A 20892-nucleotide genomic window follows, 5' to 3' on the forward strand; every position below is an offset into this window, starting at 1 on the left:
GACCATGTGAACTCAGATTGAAGGTAGAAATGACTGCATGAAGTCATATCAAAGATTAACCTAACTCCGAATCCTGGTTTCAGCACTGGCCATGGCAGGGATTTAGAATATAAGAATAAATAAACCATGTAATCATGTTTTCTCAGTAGAGGCTTCCAGTTCAGAGATCCTGTGCCATCAACACTTTCCTAGCCAAGGGTGGCACCTTCTTCTAGACCTTGGTGGCTTTATTTGAATCTGTCTTGGTGCTTTTGAGTCTGTTTAACTTCTGACTATCCTGCGTTAATAAATTAAACTGCTTAGTTGTCGACCAACTGGAAAACTTTTTTCTAATAGAAAACGTTGGTCAAGGACAATACAGTCAAACCAGTCTTGATTAAATCTGCATTTCAATACAGTCTCAAATGTGCCTTGAAGTTTGGATTGTGGTTATCATGGATAATTTCCTGCCAACTAAGTGCTCCATCATTTGGATGTAGTATGATTTGAACAAATACTTTGATCATGAAGATGCATTTACTAGTGAACATTTGCTGAAGGTAGTAATATTTACCTTGCAGGCAATAAATTTTGATTCCTCTTCTTCCTGAGAGCAGCATGCCCTTTAATCACTAAACACACAAGTAGTTAATGAGTTTCTATTCCCTTTGAGAAGTAGACTTTCCCAGGACTGCAAAGGGTTCTTTAAGGTTGTCGGTGCACCCTTTTCTCTGGAATGATGTGTATTGGAAGTCGGTGGGAGGTGGACCATCAGGCTTGTGTTAGCTTTAATATTCCTGCTAATGCCTCGTGGCAGCAAGGGTTGACTAGAGAACCTAGCTCTGTAGTATGTGGCGGCTATTTCGTGCTGAAATTGAAGCAACCATAGCTTCACTGCTAAAATTATCTCTCTTGGGTTAAGCCTAACACATGTTGCAACCAGATCTTTGTTTTGGTATTGGTGTTCATACTTTCTGGGAAGCAAACCAAGTAGTGAAAACAAATCTGTTTGTACGCGTCAAAAGAACTGCATCAGCGTACAGAAACTTTTCACTAGGGGAACAGCGTACAGGTGCTCTGAAATGTATTTCCAGGTCTGTCTTGGAAGTGACAGCTTTTGGGGAGGAAAGGTGATTGCAGAGTTACTGAAGTTATCAAACAGCTTTAAGCCTCTGTAATTTTGTCGACGTCTTCAATGAGGTAGCTGTAAATAACTGAATTGTATTTTTCTCTTTAGAAAACACCAACAAGGAGGATAACTTGAAACACTTGACCCCCTCACTTTCAATTTCTTGACTGCACTACAAGCAACCAGAATGTCGGGGGCTTCAGTAAAGGTGGCTGTTCGGGTCCGGCCCTTTAATTCCCGAGAAACCAGCAAAGAATCCAAATGTATCATCCAGATGCAAGGCAATTCAACCAGTAAGTCTATTTTAATCTTCTAAGGGAGTCTTTCTTTCTCCTCTTCCTTTCTGCTTAATCTTCTTCTTTTTGTCAGACTGAACTGAGTGTTGTGTACGTTATATCATGCAGAATAACCCTTCTTTGATAGGAATGGTTGGACTCGATGATCCGGTGGGTCTCTTCCAACCTGGTTATTCTATGATTCTGTGATTCTATGATTCTCTTCTAAGACTGGCATTACAAACTAGATTGTTTCTGAATTTGACTAGAAAGTCTAAATAATGAGTATCTCAAATTTGATGCAGTTGCTTATGGTGTTTGCTTGTGGTGAGTTGAGAATTCCACAGAAAAATTAGAATACCAAAGTGAAAACTTTTTGTTAACGTCAGCGTGTGGGAGTATCATACGGACTGACAGACACAGGGATGCATTGCAGATGTCACGTGATAGTTGTTGTGTTATAACTCCTGCCTGGGTCTGTGCTTTAGTTCTTGGTGTGCTTGTTCTGCAGTCTGTGCTCTTGTCTAGGAGCATAATCTGAGTGAGAAAGCTGAGAGGAAAAGGAAGTCAGGTTTTTTGCATTCCAGATAAGATGTATAAATGATGACAAAATAACAAACTACATAAAATCATCTTATTTTCTAAGCAAATAGAAGTGTTAGGATTCTTAAGTAATTATTCTCAATCTACTTTGGATAAGACGCTTCTATGGGAAACTGAGTATGGGCACAGCATTTATTGATAGATACTTTTTTTCACGCTTCTGAAGGTCAAGACAGTATCGATCCCATTTGCTGCAGTGTTGTTGGTCCTGCATAGACTAATGGCTGTACCTATAAACTGCTCTTCTTCTGGTGGTTTTTCATTGTTAGATAATGAAGTACAATGTCTTGTCTGTAGCTGTAGGAAGGAACATTCCAAGAGGACTGAGTTACTTTGCTGTCTGGTTACTTGAGCGTTTACTCATGCTTGTTAATACAAAGGAGGTTGCATACAGACTCCTCCCTTTTTTTAGCTGAGGTTTTACTTCAGCTGGCTTCTGCAGTGGAATTTAAGTCCTGGTCCTTTAAATCGTAGACTATGTTTATGGTTTCATTGAAAGAAAGGCATCATACAGAAGAGAGTTTGCTTTTTGGTGCAGCAAACTCCTTCCTTCAGACCTTATGTGGAATGTTGCTTTCAAACCCAACAGATGTAAACTGAAAGACTCTGCCAGAAGGCATTTGTTACGGAAATACCACCAAGCTCTGAGCTGGGGCAGCACCACTGGGTGCCACTGTGATAGGTTTTCTTGCTGCTGTTGTGACGTGACAGCAATTATTTTGGACACTTAAAATGTTTTAACTCTGGGAGCCTATGGAAGCAGCTTGTTTGTGGCACAACAAAAAGGGTGACCTGTGAATCTCTGGCAATCTGTTCAAGTTTGAAATGTGCTGGAGATAGAATACACTGATACTGTTTCTCACTGCTAGAGCTGCACTACAAAGATGTTTTCGAGAAACTGCATCAGCTTTCAAAAGGAGAAAAATACTTCCTGATAGATCTAGTTGGAAATTTCTTTACAGCTTTTGCGATGTTTTGTGCTTTGGAAATGGTCTAATCTGTAGCCTTCTATTTGAGTGCTGTGGCTCTGATACAAGATGGGTGATATGACAGATGGTGAGGTTTAAGTCATCAGGGGCCATTACAGACTGGGAAAAGGAATTGTCAGATGTGATAGTTATACCTTCTTACAGTCTGTGGGCTATTTTTTCCCCTGTACTTCCCTCTTCGAGGAGAAATGCAAAAGGAAGCAATGGGCAGAGGAGTAATTTATCTCATTGAAGAGGATTGTGTAATAGAAGATGCATATAAGGCGTTGTTTGGTGGGGAAAAAAAATAAGCAGAAATCTTTTCTCCAAAGAATCTTCCTAATATTGTCTGGCACGCATAACTTTAAGCTCAAGTTCTTCTGGTGTGCTTTCAGGCTACGTGTTGGATTTGGGGGCGTAAGTGCTGTTGCTGTTTCTGCCAGGGATTCTTTCGTTTTCATGATCCCTCAGCTTTTGCAGCCTCGTAGATGTATTATTCAACATGCTGTTATTACTATTTGAACTTCTTGGCTAAAAGCTGACTACAGAAAGTGACATTAATATATCTGACTCTAATATCTGATGCAACATTTTCAAGATAAAGGGCATTCGGTAGTAATTTTTGCCTATGGAGTTCCTGTTTCAGACCTTCAGATGTGCTGGTGAAATAATCAAGACTTAGTTATCTTTCCTCTGAGAAGGTTATTTTTTCATTTGTGTGCTAATCAAGTTGACTGGAGGTGAATCTGAGTGGCTGGTGATACGTTGGGTAGCAACTATTTTAAGCCTCCAAGACATTAAAGTTCCCGTAACTTAACAGGATTAATGAGGTAGCGTGAAGTCTGATAGCTAAGAAGGGATTTTGAATGTTGCTTGAACTTTAATTCATTATGTATTGATTGGCCAAGCTGTTCTATGAATCCTTCATAGGTGCTGATTTAAAACGTCAGTCTTGTGAATCTATTGGCTGGGATAGGCAGAGACTACGTTATAGTGAAACTGAGGCAAAATGCTTAGGGTTATTTTTAAGGAAAACAGTATAGAGATATAAATAATAAAGTGTATCATAGGGTTACTCCATTTCTGATTCTATAAGAAATATATGAAGAAAGCGTTTTCTGACATCCATAACGAAATGTATTCTTGAAATGGGAATGCCACCAAGGTTGTTGCATGATACGCTGCTGTTGTTTGTCCTTTTTTGTGTGAGTTTTTCCTTTTACAGCTTTTGGGAGTGCCCATCATTCAAGGTGGGCTTGCCAGCAAAACAGAAAATATTCCTGGGTTAGAAAGCTTATTCTCAATTTTGTTGCCCAGTTTGCCTTTGTGTTAGAAGCAAACCAAGGGTAATCTTGTTCTGGAGTTCCTTCTAGAGAGGGCCCACTGCCTTTCATCACCGTTATACCTAGAGGAGCTTTATTTGTTGCCCTCGGTGTCCCTGACCAGATTTAATTTTGTCAGGGCTTTAGCTTTCCTCACCTGATCCCTGTCTTGGGAAAATAAACCACAGTGGAAGCAAGTCACTTAACCCCTGCTCTGATTTTCTGGTCTGTAACTCCTCGTAACTGTGGTTAAAACTAAATTAATGCTTGTCTAGTATGTTCGTACTACATCACATTGCTGGTAGATGTGTTATCAAAACAAGCTGTTCTATGGGAAGATAAATTGTGTGTCATGTGGAGGATGCATGAATTGTCTTGTAATTGAGGTTGGGTTGGGAGCTGGTTTGAAAGCCAAGTCAAAGAAGTCACAATAGTAGAGATTACCCGAGTTGTAATGATTGTCCTGCTGCAATTACTGCATTTGTTGCAAGTCCTGTATAACCAAGGGAAAGGCTTGAGTGCAAATTTGTCTCAAAGAGAAAACGGAGAAATTGCTCTTTAAATAGTTGTTCCAAGACTGGAATTGGATGAGGAGCAGTTCCGACTGCTTCTTTTTTTTTTTTTTTTTTTCTGTTATTACTGGGTCATTCTAGGAATGAGAGTCATAAAACGGTGACAGAGGTAATGCTGGCTGCAGGCAGGCAAACACACTGCGTATGAACATTAGAACTCTTTGTGTTTTGCAGGGTTAGGGCTTTCTGTTGCTAGTCCTTAAGTCTGTCTTAATCCCTGTCTCCAAATGCCCTACAATGCCCTACGTATGATAGGTCATACGCTTTGTTACACAAGTCTTGCATATTTTTTTTTTTGGAGAAGAAAAAAATCTGGAATTTTTTTGGGTGCTTGGCTTTCCTCCCAAGGCTGTTCTCATGATTGTGTAAAAATAACTTGAAGCGTTACTTCTGCACACTGTTAAAAATCTGTTTGGGGAGATGATTTTGGGAGGTGGGAGAAGAACATTTAATGATTTTTTAAATGTTAGAGGTACAGATAACAGGCATGGAGCAAGACCGTGGGATGGCTAGGATGTTCCGGCTAATGTTAAATGCTGTTGAACTACATTTAAAGAACTGATACGGAGTTAATCTAGAACTAGAAAATTGCTAATGAACAGAGAAGAGTTTTCTGTCAGCGGTGAGTAAACTGTGTGAAATGCTGCCTCTTCAGAATTAGTGCCCACTGATATGGGCCTAGTGCTTTAGAGATGATTCCTTTTATCAAATCTTAGAAACGTGCCACCTTTCAGTACAGAAATAGAAGGAAAGAAAACACAAATTGTCAATGGGAACTACTTCAAGAATTTTTACTACATGAATCCTTTCAGATATGGAGGCTTTTAATGTAGTGCTGGCCTGTGTCCCAGGGTCAAAATGGCCTTTGGAGAAGGCCATGGGCTTGAAGATGTAGTCAGGTAAAAGCAGGAAGATATTGTTTTATCTGCCTCGAAGAAGAAAACATGCAAGGAAAGAATTCAGCTCAGCTCCAAGTGCTTGGCCAATTACATCCATAAATCCGATATGCATCTTCTGCAACAGGATGTTTTCAGGTAATCAGTTGGCAGTGGAAGTTTTGGAAGAGTTTTGGTTCAGCTTTTCAGATAGGTGGAACAGTATGGTTTGACTAGCTGCTGCTTGGTGCAAAGCCTGCTGGCGTGCTGCTCTCCCAGAACACCAGCTGGAGAGATGGTATTTATAGCGCTTGGATCTGTAAGAGCAGCTGAGGATGAGAGCAGCTTTCTAGCAGCTTCTGTGAGCAAGCATTTGCCTTGCTCTGGTGCTGTTGAGCCTAACTCCCTCCCCCATCCAACCTTTCTCCCAGTACAGCGTTGAAATTCCATAGTGGGGAGAGAATCCGGTTGAATTCCAAATGAGCTGTTCTTAGCTTCTACTTGGTTTCCTGCCCTTTTAATGATTTGAAAAATGCAAACAATGCTTTGAAAAGCAAGCATTGCTTTACGAGCTGGAAGTGTCCATTTCCCTTCATTTATCTCTTATAATAACAACCCTGAAAGTCTGTCTTACAAAAACAGTATAGCCATATATCTGATTGCAATGTATGCCTAGGAAAGAAGCCTGTATTAGACGTGTCTTTGGGGTGTTATTCACGTTCCAACAAACAAAGAATGCCTGCTCCACCCTGCTCTCTGTAACGAACATGTTCCCATTGTTGTCATTCCACTCTACAGATGGCGCAGATCTATTTTCCAGACCCGTGTGTTTTAAGATACTGTATATTTAATGTTGATTTGGTCTTATGGAGTCTGTTCTGAAGGCACTGAATCTTTTATATTGGTTAAATTGATTATTCAGGCATGGTGATATGAAAGTACTGCTTCTTTTGGTTCAAACAGAGTTTGAAGAAGACACAGGGGTGTATTATTTGGTGTTTGTTTCCCTAGATGTTCCCCCTTCCAAAGTTCTGTCTAGACAACTGTGTAGTTTTGAAAATTTCTGCCTATTCCTTTGCCAATGATTAATGAGAACAAAACTTAAGACAGGACAGTGCTTTTTGTTGCTAGCTCTTATCTGTTAATATGTTTTGGCATTTGGTAGGAGTGTGTGCTCTGTGTAGGTTGTTGCTACCAGCAGGAGAACTATTGAGGCTGGTGTGAAGCATCGTTTGCGAGATGAAACCTAGTTTTATTTTGAGTGTAGAAATTGAAGAGGCTTTGTGCCTTCAGTATTGACAGATGTGGTGGCGATATGGGAAAGGAAGATGTAAATGACAAAAAGAAGGCTGTATTGCACAAAAGATGGAAGTTTGGTTTTTCTAGCTCCATACCTGACTTTCACCATCGTTGTAGGTTATTTCTGACTGGCAATTGATTGGTTTGGGTTGGGTTTTTTTTGTTTTTGATATTAATCTATCAGTCCGTGCCCCCCCTGCCCCTCAGCACAGACTGTGTATCAGCTAATCCCAGGATTTAGCCCAAGTTAATTCTGTCTGCTGGTGTTTATCTGAAGGGCAAACTGCAGCTAGCCTGTTCTGAGCTGGAGTACCCTGCAGTGACTAATATGCGGCATGTCTGATGGCAGCGTGCCCTGTAATATGAGTCTGATCACTAACAGAGGTGGAGCTGGTGACTTGACTTTGAATGCAGTGAGGAAGAAGAGAAAAAAATTCAGTTCTTACCTCTTGTGCTTCATGCTCTGCCTCCCTGTTCCAAGAGCTTATGAGAGAGAATTCCTTGTATCTGCAGACCTGAGCTGCAGATCATTTCTAACCTGCAAAATTTGTGACGTGCTGAGGAGCAGTGCTGCCTGAGACGAAAACAATTAAGCTTGGACTGTGAATTCACTGCTGTTATAATCTGCCATGAGATTTAAGTGGTTAAGAAGTAGTTTTCGTCATTCTTTGTGCCTGCAAAAATATTTATGTGGCTGAGTAGATGGGAATGGAATGAGGGGGCTGATCTTGGACAAGCTTGCTTGCTTTTTATTTTTTCTACTCAGTTTCTTTTGTTAACTTGGTTAGTTTTAATGGAGAATGGAAGTGTAAGTCCAGAAATAAAAGCTTAAGGTGGGAATGTGTTTGTGTATATGTTTAGGATGGGGCTTAGGATTGCTGGTTCCAATTCAAAGTATCCCAGCAGCACCTGTAATGTTGCATCATCTCTCTGTTGTGTTCCACAGTTTGGTTATAATTGTAAAATAAAATGCATATTTGAGTTGTGCTTTTTGAATTGCAGCTTCGGCAAATCAGGATTGGATTGTAAGGCAAAAAAGAAGAAACTTAAATGTCCGAAATGACAATAGGCGTGCAAACTAATGCATATTACAAACCACGTGGGTACTGTTTCGTCTTTCAAAGTTTCCTAGTGGTTTTTGCTAAAATTAAAAAACAGCTATGAGTTTGATCTCTTAGATCTGAAGGGTTGAAAGTGTGTTATTTTGGTGCTAGCTTTTAAAGCAGATGGTGGATGGGTTTGAAAAATGTTAATTAAGGAAAAAGTAGGATGGACTGTGGAAGTAACTACCTTATGGCAAGAAATGGAGTTGCCTGTTTAAGTAAGGGCATGTTAAAATCCAGATTTTCTGTGGAGATGGGTTCCTTGCTTTTGATACAGCGCATCAGAAATCACTTATTCATTCATGTTGCTCCCACTTTCTCCTTATCTTTTATAGGGCTGTACTGCTCTCAATACATGTATTTCCTATACAAGGTCTAATTAGTTCAAGTATGTGGGTCTTATTGTACAAAGTTTTAGATTACTTGGTGTAAAGAAATTTATTGCACAACTGTTGGTTTCCTTACCTTTTGTTTAGAGGCACCTCTGATAGCATGAAGTAGCTCTGTATGTCTTACTGTGTAACTGTAAGGAGAAATAAGCTTTTAAATAAAATAATAAGCTGTTTCTCTAGATTGAGATGGCAGTGGGCACTAAATAAGCTGCTTTGAGTTAAATGGTGATCCAGCATAGCTCTTCATGCGGTTTTATTTGAGCTTTATATCAATTCATGACATGTAATTACTTCTACTTATTCTACCTGCATACCGAAGCAGGTGGAAAACTGATGTAAATGTGTCTTAAGGTAAAGCTCATTATTCAGAATTTCTGGAAATCCGTAATTCAAATAAAAAGAAATAACGTGGGCATTTATCTCTGTCGACCAAATCAACAATTTGTAGAGTTTATTTTTAAAACGTGACTATTACTGTCGTTTTTTCTCAGCCTTCCATTCCAAAGGTAAATGATGGACATAAATCCAAACTGTTGTTGCTGCTTTAATCCCCAAAGAATTTTTAGACACTGCAATAGAAAAATGTTGTCTTTAACTTGTCATCCTTTCCATGTTTGAGTTACGTGTGTAACCTGTCTTGGTAGCGATGACATGGGGGATGATGCCGCTGTATAATACCTCTTCCAGTTCCTGTTTGATGCAGAAACTGTAGCTTGTGGAAAGCTGGAAGATTCCGCATGACCTAAGAAGCTGGCTCCTGGGGAAGCAGGGGGCCTGGAAAGGGGACTGAGTTTCTCCGAAACTGGCTGCTTAGGCTAACTCCCAACATGCAGGGTTGCTGTGCTGAGGGTAACTAATTATAGCTGCAGCACAAAGCCTCAGTGTCAGTTTGCAAACAGAAGAGTTAATTGCCACATTGGACCTTTGAAATAACAGATAAACAAATTTATTCTGTAAGATAAAAAGACCATTAATGTGTTCCTGCTGTGATCGTTTTCCTTATTGCCTTTCTCATTTCCTGAGGCTCTGTAATTAAACCATTAGCTTGTGTACCATGCCGTGAGTCTGCTGTGGTGAGAGGAGATAGATGGTGACCTATTTCATGATTTACTAACACAGTTCATCTTGGCTTTGCACGGTTTCGAAACCAAATGAAATAACTAGAAAGCTTTGTGTTCTTGTGAGTACTGGACACACAGTCCTGTTACTTTTTTAATTGTTTTCTTTTTGAGCTGAAAATACAGCTTGCTGAATCATGTGGTAGATAAAATCAATGTTGCCCACTCAGTCTAATTTCTGCCTGATCATTCCTTTTTTTTTTTTTTTCCTAATTTGGGATATGAATTTTTAGGATCAAGCTTACCTGTAGTGTAAGAAGTCTTAATTTCTTCAGAAATATCTGTTACTTTCTTTCACAAGTAGCTAGATTTCATGGTTTTGCTTGTCTCTCCAAAGATGCTGGATGTGGTAGACATCTTCAAGTTAGCTCAGTTACTTTAATGTGAGCTCCTGGTGTCTCATGGTTTCTTAGCTGCCTCACCATATTCTTTTAAGTGCCTTGTCTCACATATTGCATGCCTGGTCCCTTGGTTCAGTCTGTGTCAGACGCTGTGCTCCGTGTCATATAAAGAGGGTTTCAGTCCAGTTGGAATCATGTTTCATATAAAGAGGGTTTCAGTCCAGTTGGAATCTGAGGTTGCAATCTTATGTCCTCAGTCATTCAGCTCTGCTGGATTCAGTTGTAGACGGTCTGAGAATTGTTCAACCAGTGATTCTGAAAATGGAGGATGTAGACTTAGTGTAAGAAGCAGGAATGGGGATGAATAGATTTCAAACTTGGTCATGAAGCTGAGTGAGAACGCTCTGACTGGATCACAGCAGTGAGCGTGCACGGTTCCTAGTGGCCAGGAGGTTCTTTCTGACCCATTCCTGTCGCAGTGGGAGGTTTTGGTCGGGCAGCTGCATTCCCAACCTCTGACAGAGGTGCGCATGTTAATCTCCTTTTCCTGATACGCTTCTCAAGATATGCTTTGCAAAAACACACGTCCTAGAAAGTAGTTCTCAAAATAGTGAGCTGAACATGAAACTCGCTGCAAAGGAGCTGAAGAAAGCCTATGTGAGAAAATAATAATAATAGGCTTTAAAAAATAGTGATGTCCTCCCCAAAGGCTGTTCGATTGAATTAATATGGAGATGGGTTTTTATTTGTACTACCTTTTTTGGGTAAAAATTGTTGGGTACAAGGCGTTACTTCCTCCTTACCTTGCAGAATTTTGTTATTAAATAATTGAATGACAAATGAGAAGTTGTTGAATTGTAGCAGTCTGGAATACACGGAAAGGAAAGAACTGATTTATGTTCTCAGGGGAGTTGTCTTCTGGGATTTGGTATTTGTTCATTTTAACTTTAGAACTGGTCTCGTAGTGCATGGTGTAGACCTACTGCTGTTTGGTTAAAACTAGTGAAGGGGAGACTAAAGCCTTATATGATTGCTTAGGTTACCGGCTTGTTATGTTTTGATGCCCATGTTGCTATCCAAAGCCACAAGCATTTTTGCCACTTGATACTGTGCTGGTGTGAGGCGTATTATTTGTTGGCTTTGCATGTCTGTCAGCTTTTATAAGGCAAGAATGTCAGCACAAGGTGCATCCAAGTGGAATGGAGTTGGCCACAAGAAATAGAGTAGCAACTGTTGCTATTTGCAATTCAGACAGTGATCTTTTCTCCACACTGTAATTTTGGACAACAGCCCTGCTCAGGGGCACTGCATCTGGTAGGGGAGTGATTTGATTTTTATGGGGGTTCTGTTGTCCTGTTTTCAGATATTTCACTGCAACATAACGTTTGAAATGGTAAGAGATGTGAATTTTTATAATTTTTATTTACCACAGAAAGAGAGGAGCTCCTGTCTCAGAAAGCGTAGCCTAACTGGCATGAATATGTGAGAAATAAGCATCCTTTGTTTAGGATGACTGCTATCAGGATGTAGATCATCCACAGGAAGACTGTCATCACTTTTCTATGCCTTCTTTCTTTGTAAATTTTGTTTGCACGTACCATAATTAGTGTATCACTCCCAAAGGCAGATTGCTACTTCAGGTGCAGATGGGTATGTGTAAATCTAAGGTAATTTATCTAATTTTGATACCCTCAGGAGTATCCTTTTTACAGTCCTTACTTATACTGATGATGTTGAAAACAGCTGCTAGAAATAATAGATTTAAGTATTTCCAGCACTGTAGTACTGAAAAGAAGAAAGCAGTAGAGTTGCTTATGTAGCAAGGGCTCTGCTTATAAACTACCCTTCTTGGAATACAGAAATGACAGATGTTCCTTATGCCATTAAAAATGACAGCTGAATCCATTGTGTGTTACTACCCCCCCAAGCAAAGGTTAATAGGAAGGTGTTTTATTGCTGTAAAAGAAAAATAAAAACAAACCCAAACCTGACAACCTAAGAGGTATCTGAAAGAGCTTTTTTAATTGTGAGGAACGTGCATGTGTGGGTCAAACATGGAAAGAATTGGAACATCTGAGAAAAGGCAAAGAGCATGACGTTTACAGATGTATGGATAGGAAGAGAAAACAGGTGCTGGGGTTTGTTTGTTTGCTTTTTGCAGAGTGTGTTTATACTTGTCTTTTGTAAAATATTCAATGACTTAAGGTATCTGAAGATTCTTATATATGAATACTTTTGACGGAGAACTAAGTAAAGGATTACAAGGGCCAAAAAAGGGATTGGAGGCTATTTTGAATGGGACATAGAAAGGCTGTAACATACGAACTATGCACAAGCATTTTTTTCATCCTGGCTTTTTTTTGTGTGTGTGTGTGTAAAGTTCATCATTGGGCCATCATATATTATATGGAGGTTCCAAAGAGAAGAAGTACACAGATTGGTTTGGGGTCACTGTGGGTTTTGGTGGCTGTATTACAGTAAGAACATTTACCGGTAATTTGATTGGTTCACTTAGTGTTATTCCTGTTAAAAATCAGTTGTAGGCTTTGTACAGTAAAAGACCATTGAAATGAACTATGCAGATTGTTCCTGAAATGTGTGTGGATCCCACTTTTTTCTTATTTTATTCTGTGCCCTAAAAATACTGAGCTTTTTAAAGAAAACCCTTCTTCATCAGTGAGCTCTTGTACTGTGCAACATGTATTTTGAAATAGGCTTGAGTTGAAATCACTGGGGATTCTTGAACTCTTTGTGCCTTGGGTCTTCCTTCTTGCTAATATTCATCAGCTTTTAAAGCCCAGTGACCAGGACAATCTGTTTCTGGCTTTCTGTCCAAGAGAAGAATTTTGTTTAGCAGCATTCCTTCTAGGAATTTTTTTTTTCTTTGATTCGTTTTAAATAAGGTCTGCAGAAATATTGTATTAGGAAGCTGTGACTCTGTTACTTCAATCATATTGCTTCTGTGCAGTGTGGCAGCTCTGTGAATACCGAGGTTCAGAGATTAAGTTGAGGGCCAACAGCTCATTAATTATGCTCCTTAATATCCAGTTAGCTCAAAGTTTAAATTTTATTTCCTGTAGGTATTATCAACCCAAAGAATCCTAAGGAAGCACCAAAGTCCTTCAGCTTTGACTACTCGTATTGGTCCCACACATCGGTAAGTTCTTTTGGAAGAAAACTGTGTTTCTGGTGGTGTTGTTGACTGCTTTGATTTGACTCTGTTCTCTTCTGATTGTGCCGTCCCTGTCAGATGTTTCTGCCCTGTCTCTCTTGCCCTCATTCAAGCTGAAAGCTTGTCGTTGTGTCTTGACTTTTCCTTTTTGGGGGGAGAGCAGAAAGCTGAGCTCCCAGGTTTGATAACAGGTTGTAAATGTTTGAAAGATTACTGAAAATATTCTCCAAAAATGTTATCTTCTAAATATTTTAAGGATACGTGTGAACCACAGTTAATTCAATTTTGCTTTTGGACAAGTGAAAGTCACTTGAGTTGTTACAGTTCAAGGAGAGATATGGCATATCTGGAAAAGGCAGAGTAGCGATTCACGTTTCCGATAGCTGCAAAAGCAATAAACTCTCAGCTAGCTCCACTACCCCACCCTCCTGCAAAGTGGTGCTAAGGTCCTACTGACTTCCAGTAATTGTTGTACAGCAGAACTGTGGTGTTCTACTCTCAACCCCTCCCCTGCCTTGTTTTCTCAAAGCATATAGAAAGAAAGGATAATGCATTCCTGAAATTAATTTTAGTAACTTGGATGGTGCCAATGAGACTTAATATTTCTGAGAAAATCTGCGGCCAACAAGATTGTTTTAATGATGAAAAACTTGGATTGATGTAGCTCTCTTACCGAATCTTCCACAGTAGCCATGCAAATAAATCACAGGCTTAGTCAGAGGAATGTTATAAACATAATTCCTGAAAACTAGCTGATAGGCAGCGTCAGGGGGAAGACATGGTCTGAAAAAACCTTGATCCCAATGTTAGAATGTTAGCACAGCTAGTTCAGGAAGAGAGAATACTGGATTAAGAATAATAATATAGTCACATGCTATGGTGTCATCACTTGATGGTGACATCAAGTTTCAGTGGTTTGTTACCAGTGCACTCTTCTGGTTTGTGCAGCGTAAAACATCTGAGCAGATAACCAGTAGTATGATAACCTTTTCAAGTATATTTATCAAGGACTTTACTAAATGATCGAGAGTGGACATCAGAAAAAAGAGCCTATGTGCTGAATCGCACTTCCTGTCTTTATTTTTGTGTCCTGTACCTTGCCGGGAGCTGCACCTCGGATTGTTTCTTGGAGCCTTACCAGTGCAGTGCCCAAGTGCCTCAGATGGCTTGAAAATGGAGAGTTAATTTCTACAATTAATGAAGTTTGGTTTTGAACAGGTTCTGTATTTGCCTTCAGATTTGGAAAGTGTTTTCTTTTTAACCTTTTCAGCTTGTTAGTTTTTCATTGAGTGGTGCAGCAGTCCCTCTATTCAAAATGTAACAAACTTCAGTCCAAAATTTGAAGGTGGTAACTTTCTTTGTCCTTAGGAGATTTCTATTGCTGGGTGCACTTGCACGTGGAGTTTGTTTCATCACTGGGCTAAATTGCTTTACAGTAGCTTGTTTTCTAATGCTATACTTCAGTTTTATTGTTAACCTTGAGTTTAACCGTAGATCAATGTTCTGACACATTGTCCTTGACCGGTTCAAGTACTTGGTAATTTGAAATATGTATTGAAATACTTAGGGATTTCATAGTCAGCACTGAGTTTGTAAATAGAAACCTGGGCTGGATTACACAGTGGAATCGGCTGCAAGAAAAATTTGGTCATTTTAGTGATTTATTTACACTCTTTTAATCTTAAACAAAAAACTTGAACAAAATAAACTGAAGCAATTTTTACTTCAGTTTTTCTCCTCCTACCCTTCGGAGGCTTTGTAAAGACTGTCCACTGTGGGGATTGACACACAAGATAGGGGAAAAATCAGTTCCTTTTTTGAATATTGCTTGAATGACAGGATCAGAGTGTACTTATGCTGTTTATTTCTCTTTGCAGCCTGAAGATCCCTGCTTTGCATCTCAGAGCCGTGTGTACAATGATATTGGGAAGGAGATGTTGCTGCATGCCTTTGAGGGCTACAATGTGTGCATTTTTGCCTATGGACAAACTGGAGCTGGGAAATCTTACACGATGATGGGCAAGCAGGAGGAGAGCCAAGCAGGCATAATTCCCCAGGTAGGACAGAACCCAGACAGGGGATTTGGTTTCTATAGCGTGTTCAGTCACGCACTTGCTGATACGCTTTTTTGCAATAACAGTCAACAGAGGACTGCAAAAAGAAATTACTGGGAGAGAGGAGCATTATTAGCAATTTTCCCTCTGTTAGTTCTTTTAATTGTACCATACACTTTGTTTATTTTTCCTATATCAAATTCCTCCACTTCCCAATAAAACCTGTAATATTAAGATGTGTTATTCACTCAGTTTTTTGTCTACTTCTCTGACTTTAGTTAAGAGAGCACTTAAGCACTTTGTATTCAGGAGGAGTTCAAAAAGTGGTATTATATACGAACGTGCCAGAAACTTTTTGTGGGAACATATTTCCCAAGGCTAAAGGCAGAGTAATACATCTAGGTAAGAAACTAAGTGTATCTAGACATTGGGAAAAAATGTTTAAGGCAGTTGAGCACAGCCTGGTGTTATTTCCCTTCCCCTTGAATTTCTTTTGACGTTTGCCATGCAATTTGAAGTTGAGAGAACCCCAGAAATTTTGGCTGCAGCACTTTATGCTGTTGTCATGACACTTGTTCTAAGTGCAGCCCTTCCTCAGTGTGTCGGTGCTGACACAGGACCGGGTTTGTTGGGACATAGTGTGTTCCTCTCTTCCCAAAATAGAAATCTGAGGTTGGGTTTCAAGCTGTTCGGCATATTTATTTATTAAAACTGAGTCCTCCTTCTGCTGTGGGTTTGCAGTAGATGTTGGCCCTGTGCAGCGTTGTTCTCTGATAATATTGTGGGCGTCTATACTGAACTAGATAGTGAGAGTTCTGGCAATTAGCCTAAAACAGTGTTGAAAGAGCTCATGTGATGGATACGACTGTTAAGCCTAAGTGTTTTGGTTTTATTACAGTAGCATAAAGTAAAGGCTTTGTGCTTACATTGTTTGGTTTTAATCTTCATCTTCCTATTTGTTTTTCTGAAACCTTGAATACATGCAAGTTAAATATTGTTCCCAAAAATCCCCAACTTAGTAATGCTCCTGTAGATTTAATAATATTTTTGTTATCTACTACAGCTGCAAACTAACATTTGCCTCCATTTTCACTAGAAGGCCTTCTCTTAAAGGTATAAAGTGTTCTTTGTTCGAGGAGGCCTTGAATTGCATACACAGAAGGTACCGGACGATTGGGTTCTAAGTGATATAGGTTGTTGATATCAAATTTGTATGTGTTGGCAAAATCCTCTGTCTGCAGTCCCTGGTGTGAAACTTTGATACTTTAACCATGTGTTCACTGAGTACTTCAGGATGTATACTTTCAAATTTGCCTGTATTCTTTATACTTTATTTGTTTTCCATACAGAGGCTTGTAGTTAACTGTTCCAGAAACCTTTTTCTATTCGTATTCCTTTCTCTACCTGTGCTGTTTAATCTTGAAATACATATCCATTGCTTGCCCGCTGTTCATTTCTTCTTACTTTATCTTAATTTTAGATCTCTCATTTCATTACTTGTAGCACTCTTGAGGCTGTAGACTGTTGATAATTTAAGTATCCTTTGTATGAAGATACTTTTAATGCATTTTGATAGAACTTCTGCTTGTTGATTTAAATATGAATCCTGGAACTTCAGCTCACCGAGTAAACAGAGTATTGTTTTTATGAGACTAGGAGAGGATTAGGAATTTTAGCCATTCCTTTCTAAAATTATTACTTCCATTTTCAGTTATTATAGGCTTTTTCTGATTTTATTGTAATAATAATAATACTGATTACACCTAAAGCATCTTTTAAGCTCGTATGTGAAATTAGATTGAATGATAGTGATGTAGAACTGAGATGTGTTCCCAGCAAGGCTCTGTGTGGTTGATGTAATAGGTTCTTTTTCTTCCCCTGCCCTTGCTCTAAAGCCAGGTTAATGACATGTTGCAGTAGTTACTTGTTATTACTCAGTGAAGACTAATTTCTGACCTGGGTATAATCTCTTTGCAGCTGTGTGAGGAGCTGTTTGAGAAAATCAACGACAACAGCAATGAAGAAATGTCATATTCTGTAGAGGTGAGTATAGCCAGAGATCAAAGAAGATCTGGGTACTGGACATCAAACCGAGCTTTTAGGTGCTGCATTGTTGATGCTGCATTAAGTTGCTGGTAAAGGAAAAGCAGATGCTTTGCAGAAAGAATGTTTTCTTTCTCTTAATGTTTCCCCTCCCACCCCTGCAATGAGTTTTAATGGCTTGGCATGCAAATACGTTGCAGTCTTTGAAGGAAAGGAAGACCAAAAAGCCAGTAGAAACCAGATGTGATTATTTCTAAGAAATGTGAACTTCAGTCATTACTGCTGCTAAATTACAGAGCTGGAAAACGATTTGAATCTGTCCATACTAATGCTTCATTAAATTGTGTTTTATTAACGTTTGATGTCTTAATGCTTGAATGCCGTAGGAGCATCGTGATTTGGATTTGTGAATTAGAACGTTTCCACATTTTCATGATGGTTTTTTCTGTTTCGCATTTGTTTATGAATCTGATTATTTTTCGAAGCATAGATTTGTGTGTGTAAGAGAAAGAAATATAAGGAAATGTTCCATCTTTAAACATAGCAACTGAGAAAAATTAATTTCGTGTTGCAATACACTACTTGCACGTTTCCACCCCAGTTCCTGTCTAGCTGTCTCCCTTCTCTGCTTGTTTGTCAGGCGTTCATTCTTTCGGGTCTCCATTATAAGACAGATTATTGCTAAAACTGCTGCTTACATCTGTAATCTTTCCACAGAATGGAAGGGAATAACTTGCTCTCTTCATGTTTAGTATCTTGACTACTGGAGCTGCTAAGTACCTGTTGGACTGGGCTAAGCCTAGTGCCATGAGAAACAGAAAAATTAAAGAATGCATTTAAAAATAATTATAGCTTTTAATTGATTTCAAAGGGTGCAGTTTAACATTATAATAATTTGAATAATTGTACAGCAAGACATGGGTACAACTCAGAATCAAAAGGCTACAGCTTAGAATCAAGCCTGTGTACAAAGAAATTGATTTTTTGCTTTCTTAAATTTGCTTTGGAGGTTCCTGAGAGACTCCTTGTAGTCAGACTCCTTTTACTATGTGCCTCTAGGAAAATAGTTTTGCTGCGGTGTCACATTAAAGCTTAAAATGATTGTGAGCTCAAATGTATGATTTTTGATTAAGATCAATATTTTCTAAATGGTTGAGAGATCTGTACATAGATGCAAGGCCTGCAGCTTATGTTTGAGCTCTGATGCATGAGGCGAGTGACTTCTTTCCTTCTGCCATTGTCTCAAGCTGTTATGTGAACCAAGACACCCACTTACAGCCTTCCTGTAGTGGACTTGGGGGAGTTTCTACCAGTGGCCTCTGAAATGCTGCACAGCCGCTTGCAGAGGAAGAAACACTAAATTGTCCATGAAAATTCCTCTTTTCAGGTGAGTTACATGGAGATTTACTGTGAGAGAGTCAGAGACTTGTTGAACCCGAAGAACAAAGGGAATTTGCGAGTGCGAGAACATCCTCTGCTTGGACCGTATGTGGAAGATTTGTCCAAGTTAGCAGTCACATCTTACACAGACATCGCAGACCTCATGGATGCTGGGAACAAAGCCAGGTTAGTGATGAGAATGGTTTATACGTTTGTGTCCCTGTTGTGGGGATGCATGGCGTATAGCAGCAAATCTAAAATACCTTCTGTGATGCATTGGCACATGCAAAAGACTAGTGCTTTTCGGTGTGGCTTGGTCATGGTTACGGGGCAGGACATCAGCTGTACAGCTGTTGGTCTCGTTCCTCCACAACTCATCAGCTCTGCAGGTAGTTGTGCTTGCAGGGGAGAGGCTGCTGTTTTCTGAAGATGTCTCTATCTGTTCCTGTTTTAGGACCGTGGCAGCTACCAACATGAATGAAACCAGCAGCCGCTCTCATGCTGTGTTTACAATTGTCTTTACTCAGAAGAAACATGACACAGAAACGGATCTTTGCACTGAGAAGGTATATAGCATCAAGCTATTTGCTTGTGAAAACTTTGTAATTTTAAGCACACTACAGTGAATTTTTGAGAGTTTTGTTTTTGCTGTAGTTCACCAAGAGATAATTCTTGTTGCTGACGTGCTTTCTCTCTTCAGGTCAGCAAGATTAGCCTTGTGGATCTAGCTGGGAGTGAGCGAGCCGATTCAACTGGTGCCAAAGGAACACGGTTAAAGGTATTGGGTCATTGATGTATGGGGAAAGGAAGGGAAGTGGGTTCACAAGCATCATGTTGAGTCTTAGCTTGAAAAGTAAAGAAAGAATTGCCATCATAAGTATGGAAAAAATAGTTGCAGAACTGAAGACTCTTTCTTTTTGCCACTCATTGATTGTGGCTGTGTCATTTAACTTGTTCAGTCTAGGGAGGTTCATGGTTGAACAATTTTAATTACTGTATAATACTGGATTCTGTTTTCTCAGGAAGGAGCAAATATCAACAAGTCTCTCACAACTCTGGGCAAAGTTATTTCAGCATTGGCTGAAGTGGTAAGTACAACTCCATTTACTTACTGCAATGACCTTTCTGTAGCTGGTAAAACTGAGAAAGTAAAAACCCAAGGAGTGCAGTGGAATCAATCACTGTTCCTGTCCTTGTGTTCTCAGCCAAATTAGCTGTGTGTATTTTGGTAGATGGGTAGTGTTGATAGTACTCTGGGAATGTCATGCAGGCTGGTAGAAACTTTGTCGATAGATTGAAGCGTTGTTTTATTTGGCTGTGAAGAAGCCTTGCAAATGAAGCCTGTGTTTGTGTAGAAGACATGTTCACATAGCAAGCTTTTAGTTCTGCAGAGCAGTTACTTTGTTTTTATTTGAAAGCATAATTTTAGAACGTGAACTGCAGCTTTTTTAAAAATTTTAGAAATACCAGTGTAACAATTTGATTATTGCTTGCTTTTTTCGTATTGGCAAGATGTAATGTGTTGAGTTGAGTGAGCGGATACTGATCCAAGCATAACACTGTAGGCTTAGAAAAATACTTTGTCTTTTACTTTTAGACCAAACTACTATTTAAACGAACCCAAGTAAATTTATTGCTGTTCCTTTGACGAATGAGTTCTCAGCACCTTGTGCAGGTTGAATAAACTTCAGTGCTTCTTAGATGTTTTTAATGACAACTTCTCTCATTCACTGGGCTTCTTGAGAAAAGAAAATGCTATTCAAGCTAACATGGAGATTTTATACAAAGCTCTGTTTAGAAGCTCATCTTGTGTCTTCTTCCTCTTTCTTTATTGCTTTCAACTTAGGATAACTGCACCAACAAGGTATGGTGGGCTTGGTGGTAGTGGATGTTATTATTTTAGCCCGAGTGAAAGATTTTATTCTCTTCACGTTGGAATTGAGGAGCAAGGATCTTTATGTCAGATCTTTGAGAAATTCCTGTGATTATGCATTATAGCCATGAAACCTGAGAGTTATTGGCACTGAAATTTAAAAATGTTCTAAGGTTGGGGATACATTACTGAAATGTATGCATTTAAGGGTATATTTAGGCTCTCTTCTCTTACGTGGAATCTCTACAGTTGTCACTACAGATTTCTGGACAAAGTACGTAGAATCTTGGACACCCGTCTTGTGGCTTTGTGCCGTGGCTTGAGCACTCTATAAAGTTGTCTTTTTTAAAATAAAAATACACAAAATCCCCCTAAAACCATCTCCTCTTTACCC

The 20892-nt window shown here is 39.4% G+C and overlaps 1 protein-coding gene across 14 annotated transcripts in view; it reads left to right on the forward strand.

Moving 5' to 3' along the window:
* The window catches only part of KIF1B (kinesin family member 1B), an 85006-nt gene that overhangs the window by 5478 nt on the left and 58636 nt on the right, over positions 1–20892 (forward strand). For 11 of the 14 annotated variants that reach the window (XM_069874650.1, XM_069874652.1, XM_069874655.1 and 8 more), the window contains exons 2-10: positions 1217–1401; positions 13057–13133; positions 15026–15205; positions 17180–17245; positions 18633–18811; positions 19080–19191; positions 19326–19403; positions 19648–19713; positions 20472–20489. In XM_069874650.1, the coding sequence (XP_069730751.1) occupies positions 1296–1401; positions 13057–13133; positions 15026–15205; positions 17180–17245; positions 18633–18811; positions 19080–19191; positions 19326–19403; positions 19648–19713; positions 20472–20489 (882 nt within the window). In that variant the 5' untranslated portion in view covers positions 1217–1295. The remainder of the gene's footprint in view (positions 1–1216; positions 1402–13056; positions 13134–15025; positions 15206–17179; positions 17246–18632; positions 18812–19079; positions 19192–19325; positions 19404–19647; positions 19714–20471; positions 20490–20892) is intronic. The other 3 variants (XM_069874651.1, XM_069874660.1, XM_069874662.1) reach the window with 1 other exon arrangement.

The sequence above is a fragment of the Phaenicophaeus curvirostris genome, chromosome 22 (assembly GCF_032191515.1).
Source record: "Phaenicophaeus curvirostris isolate KB17595 chromosome 22, BPBGC_Pcur_1.0, whole genome shotgun sequence".
NCBI lineage: Eukaryota > Metazoa > Chordata > Aves > Cuculiformes > Cuculidae > Phaenicophaeus > Phaenicophaeus curvirostris.